The sequence below is a fragment of the Haliaeetus leucocephalus genome, unplaced genomic scaffold (assembly GCF_000737465.1).
Source record: "Haliaeetus leucocephalus isolate CR32 unplaced genomic scaffold, Haliaeetus_leucocephalus-4.0 Scaffold240, whole genome shotgun sequence".
Classification (NCBI taxonomy): Eukaryota; Metazoa; Chordata; class Aves; order Accipitriformes; family Accipitridae; genus Haliaeetus; species Haliaeetus leucocephalus.
The window spans coordinates 6,741,935-6,746,971 of record NW_010972676.1 but is presented as its reverse complement, the minus strand read 5'-3'; the positions used below and the strand labels follow the sequence as shown (position 1 = coordinate 6,746,971).

Below are 5,037 nucleotides of genomic sequence, written 5' to 3'. Positions count from 1 at the left end.
CACCAGCTATACAGCTTTGTATTTTATACTTTGGTGCTGCCGTTGTTGGAAAACTGATGTACAGTGAGCATAGAGATAAGAAATTTCTAGCATAGGAAACCAATAGTTCCCAGTAAACTGAGGAATCATAGGAAAGATTCAGAAAAATCTCAGATTTCCACCACAATATATGGCTTCCATGTACGAGTTATATTAGCTTTATATAACTATAAAAAGTATGTGTAGTACTGGTGGTATTCTTCATTATGAGTTCCAGTTTAAAATAACAAGCTCTATTTTATTTCTCAGTTTCCTAAGTCTGTCTCCATATGTTAACAGCTTCTTTTTTCTTCTTCTTCTTTATTTCAAGGAAATACTTTAAATATGGCAGAAACTAAAACCTTCCAGCTTGGAGCAGCCTGCACTCTCACCTTTTTCTTTGTCCTAATCTGTTGGGTTGATGCAGCTTCCTTCCAGCAGCATCAGCTGCTTCAGAAAGATCCAGACTATGTAATGAAAAACTTACAAAGGTTCCCAAATCCCGATATGATCAAAGCTTTGGAATACATAGAAGATCTTCGCAAGCAAACTAACAAGGGAGAAAGCAGCCCTGATTACAACTCTTATCAAAGTGTCCCGTATCTCCTGCAACAGAAAGAAAGCAAAGATCAGGTTCACCTACCAGATAATGTAAGGGATTCTTTGCCTGAAGATGAGTCCCAATGGGTTAAGGTAATGCTGGAAGCCTTGCGGCAAGCTGAGAAAGAGTCAAAAGCTGGCCCAAAGGAGAATAAACCTTTTGGTCTGAGTCCAGATAACAACTTTGCAGCTGGAGTAGCTGATGATTATGAGGCTTACAAGTGGCCTGAGAGGTGGCAAAAATATCTCAAAATGCCACTTGGGCACTATGAAGACAGTTCAAGAGACAGTCCTTTCAAGCGTACTAATGAAATAGTGGAAGAGCAATACACACCCCAAAGCCTTGCTACGTTGGAGTCTGTGTTTCAGGAGTTGGGGAAGATGGCAGGAGCTAATAACCACAAGAAAGAAAGGCTGGATGAGGACCAGAAATTGTATACAGATGATGAAGATGATGTATATAAAGTGAATAACATTGCCTATGAAGATGTAGTTGGAGGAGAAGATTGGAATCCCATAGAGGAAAAAGTGGAAAGTCAAACCCAGGAAGAGATAAAAGATAGCAAAGAGGAAATCGATAAACATGAAGAGGAGATTGATGACGAAATGAAAAGATCAGGGAAACTCGGCTTACTTGAGGATGAAATAAGAAGAGACAATAAAGATCAAATGTCAGAGGATGTTTCAAAGCTAATGAATTATTACCTGAAGAGGCTGATTGGCGGTGCTGGGAATAGGAAATTAAGGACTGGAGGAGAACTTGAGGAAAAAAGAGCACCCACATTTTTGGATAAGCAACTCGATCCTCAGTCTATAGCTCAGCTGATAGAAATCTCAAGGAATTTACAAATTCCTCCTGAGGATTTAATAGACATGTTGAAAGCTGGAGAAAAAAAGCAGCTTCAGAGTGAAAGGTTGGAAGCTGAGCCAGAAGTAGAATTCCCAGAAGACCTCGACGCCATCGTTGAAACCAATCTAGGACAGAGCGATATATTTAAAAATAATGTAAACTCTAAAAATGGGTACATGAAGCAGCCTCTTAATGTTATTCCAGAAAATCTACCTGAAGACCTCAATATTGAAGATATTGTCAGTCTTCTGGGAACTGACAACTTAGCTAATCAGAATCCCTCCTACTTACTAAATCGTCTTAATCAAGAAAATGATTTGCCGAGACTGTCTTACATTCCCAGAAGATTGAAAGGACACCCACTTCCTAAAGCTGCCTGGATGAATGATTTGGAAAGGCGACAAATGGAGTATGAGAAACTGAACGAGAAGGACGAAGAGCTGGCCGATTACTTGGCAAAGGTGTTGGCAAAATATCCTGAAGTAATCAATATGAACCAGATGAAACGAGTCCCACTTCCAGCTTCTGAGAGCGACCTGCAGGAGGACGACCGGCTGGAGCAGGCCATCAGAGAGCACCTGAGCCGGCTGGGGCCACAGGAGGCCGCGAAGTTGGCTTCGCTCAGCAAAAGGCTTTCCATGGCCGGGGAAACCGACGACACGCAGAACAGGCAGTATCTGGATGAGGATATGCTAGCAAAGGTGCTAGAGTATCTAAAACAGGAGAAATCAGAGCTTGAAAGAGATCACATTACTAAACGGGCAATGGAAAATATGTAGTTGTTCCCCAAATATTATTTCTCTTCAATGTGTTGACTTCTCTCCCAATTCAGTTGTGATTTATTCCCACTCTCCCACTAAACAACCTATGGTAGACTACTTACCATTGAACAGTCTGCATATCTTTCTCAGAGCTGTTATATTGTTTATTGATATATATGTTATAAATTATGGGGCAAACAACAAATTGCTTCGAGTGTTTTAAGAAACAATTTAATGAAATCAAGTAAAACTATAATATGTAAACAAATGACCTTCGCATTGTTAATAAAACATGATAAATGAAGAGTGACAATTATAATTTGAAATTTTTAAGATTAATTGGATTATTTTGTTACTGTCTGTAGTGGTTTTTGTGGAGTATCAAATAAAAAAATAAAGCATTATATATATAGTTTTATTTACAAGGTTTTTTCTATTCAGTGTTTTATTGTTGATGAATAAATTATTTCTGGACAAGAGACTGTGTTTCTTTGTGGCAGTTGATAAAGTCATACTAATTTGAAACGGAAACATACATTTTTACTTCTACGGACAACTCTTCTGCAGTCTGTCATTTTACCGTAGAGTAAGTTGGTAGCATATACTGCTGGTTTTGCTGGCTATAAGATCACTGACTGGCATTATCTTTAAGAGCAGTGCGTACCTGAAGAGCTTGCTGAAGTCAACCGGGGCAGTAAATGCATTACCTATAGTGAAAACCGGGCCCCGCTTAATTAATGGTTACGTATCTCCTGGCAGCGGGAGGAAGATAAATGTTCTGTCCAGCTAAGACAGATTCTATGATGAAGTTCTAAAAAAATACAAAATTGAACCTTTGTGTGTGAGTAGCAGCAGCTCTGGGAAGCTCCGATGAAGTAGAGGGGAAGCCCTGCAGATGGGTTCCTCGCCCTCTCTCACAATGGCTACCACGAAGAATGAGGCAGGCTCCAAGGCAAGGCAAGCAGAGAACTCACCCTGTAGGTAACATCACGTTTTTGTCTAATAAAAATATTATTTCCCATGTCATGAAATGGCTGTTACGTGTATACATAAGTATACGCAGAGCCTTTATTATTCAGTAGATTACCTGGACACTTGAAATGTCTCTTGAGCTCCTGTTAAGACGTGCAGTGGATGTTCTGGAAAAGCTCCGGCTCTTTCACGGAAGGAGATGTGCTTGTGTAACTCTGTGAGTCAGACATGGTTTTCACTAGGACAGCTCAGGCATAAGCATTTCCAGGATTATAGTTTTAAAGTGGTTTTCCTTGTGGTATTCTTCAGCAGCTCATCTCTGCTAAGTGGGGTGGGGATGATTTTTGGTGAGGCAATGTCTGATGAAGCAAAGTACAAAGGGTGCAGAAATAAGACTTCATCGTCAGTGTCACCATTACCCTGAGCAATCATCGCAGACGACAGTTCAGTCAGAGCTCTTGCTTTGGGCCACAGCAAAATCCTTCAGTTCCCTGTTACTTGGATGAGTCAAAATATTAAACATAAAATTGAAAAAATACCACAGTTAAATTCAGTTCTGTACCCTAAAGGACAAACCTGTTGCCGTTCAAGATGCACTTGCTTGTGACACTGGGAACTTGGAATCATTGTATTTTATTCAAAACAAAATTGTGCTTTAAACAAATAAGTTTTTTTATCACCTTGATTCCTAATACTATTATTCTCCCTGGTCCTAATACTGCTCCTGCAATCCTCATAGTCCAGAAAATTTTCTTTCGGTCAAATCAGTAACATTTAATACTTAAATACGTAATATGTAAAAGTGGGGAAGAGTAATAAAAGCAAGAGTACTCAGACTTAAATGAATGTTTGCTGGTTTCAGTGAACAAGTTTCACAATTTTATATTTGCCTTCCAAGATCATATTTTAACAGGAGACTTTACTTAGTGCCCTTATTCACATACACGCACAGAGCCAAAGCCTAACTCCATAGCCAACTTGCTAGACACTTTTTTCCAGGGCTGTAGTTAAATGCCTTTTTTTTTTCTTTTCTTAGGGGAGAAAAGAATTAACTCACATAAATATTTTCATAAAAGGATATAATGGGCAGCCAGAGAAGCACAAGGTTGTGTGAAGGCCTGAGATGCTTGGCTGGCGCAGGCACTGTGCCGCAGGTGACAGATGCTGGGAGGGGACTCAGCACGCGGCTGGCTCTCCTGGGCGTAGTAAGGGCATTTTTCCCACCACTTCATCGCATGCACCAGGTGAGGAATGGTTTGTCAATCTCTGCAGAATATCTCTCCCAGAAGAAGGGGTTTTTTTGGAAAGGATGGCTGCTCAGACTCTGCTGCCATCCAGGGACAACGGCTCCTCGGGAGCAGGCTGCTGTCCCATGGCTGAGCTCAGCGAGGGACCGAGGGCTCTGTGATGATGACACAGAAGGACTTGTGCTCCTGCAGCCTCCCAGGCATGGGGATCTCATCTCCCGGACGTGGCTGCAACCTGCGTGCTGCAGCGTGGGGCTGCCAAGCAGCCGGAGGTTGTGCAGGGCCTCAGGCACTCACAGCTTTGATGAAAATGTGCCGTGGTTGCAAACATGCTGTTCAGCGCACTTAACAAACACCATCGCGATAGCAGACTAAATAATTAAAAATATTGTCAGCAGGGCTTGGGCAAAGCTCGCCGAAGATGACAGTCTTCTCCCTGCCTCTTGCACAGACCCTGAAACAGCACATTTCTCCTGCCTCAGAGAGCTCAAAGTATGAGCAGGATATCAAGGTGGTTCTGAATGTGTTTTCTTTTTGTAGCAGAAACCTTAAAGCACATGTGTGTAGGTGTAGCCTCTGCCCCCAGCTC

General features: G+C 41.6%; 1 protein-coding gene across 1 annotated transcript; it reads left to right on the top strand.

Annotated features, from left to right (window-relative positions):
• The first annotated feature begins 353 nt into the window (after positions 1-353).
• Positions 354-2,706, top strand: SCG2 (secretogranin II). The gene has a single exon (XM_010568278.1). It carries the CDS (start codon positions 364-366, stop codon positions 2,245-2,247), a length of 1,884 nt encoding a protein of 627 aa, XP_010566580.1. The 5' UTR covers positions 354-363; the 3' UTR covers positions 2,248-2,706.
• The last annotated feature ends 2,331 nt before the right edge of the window (positions 2,707-5,037 follow it).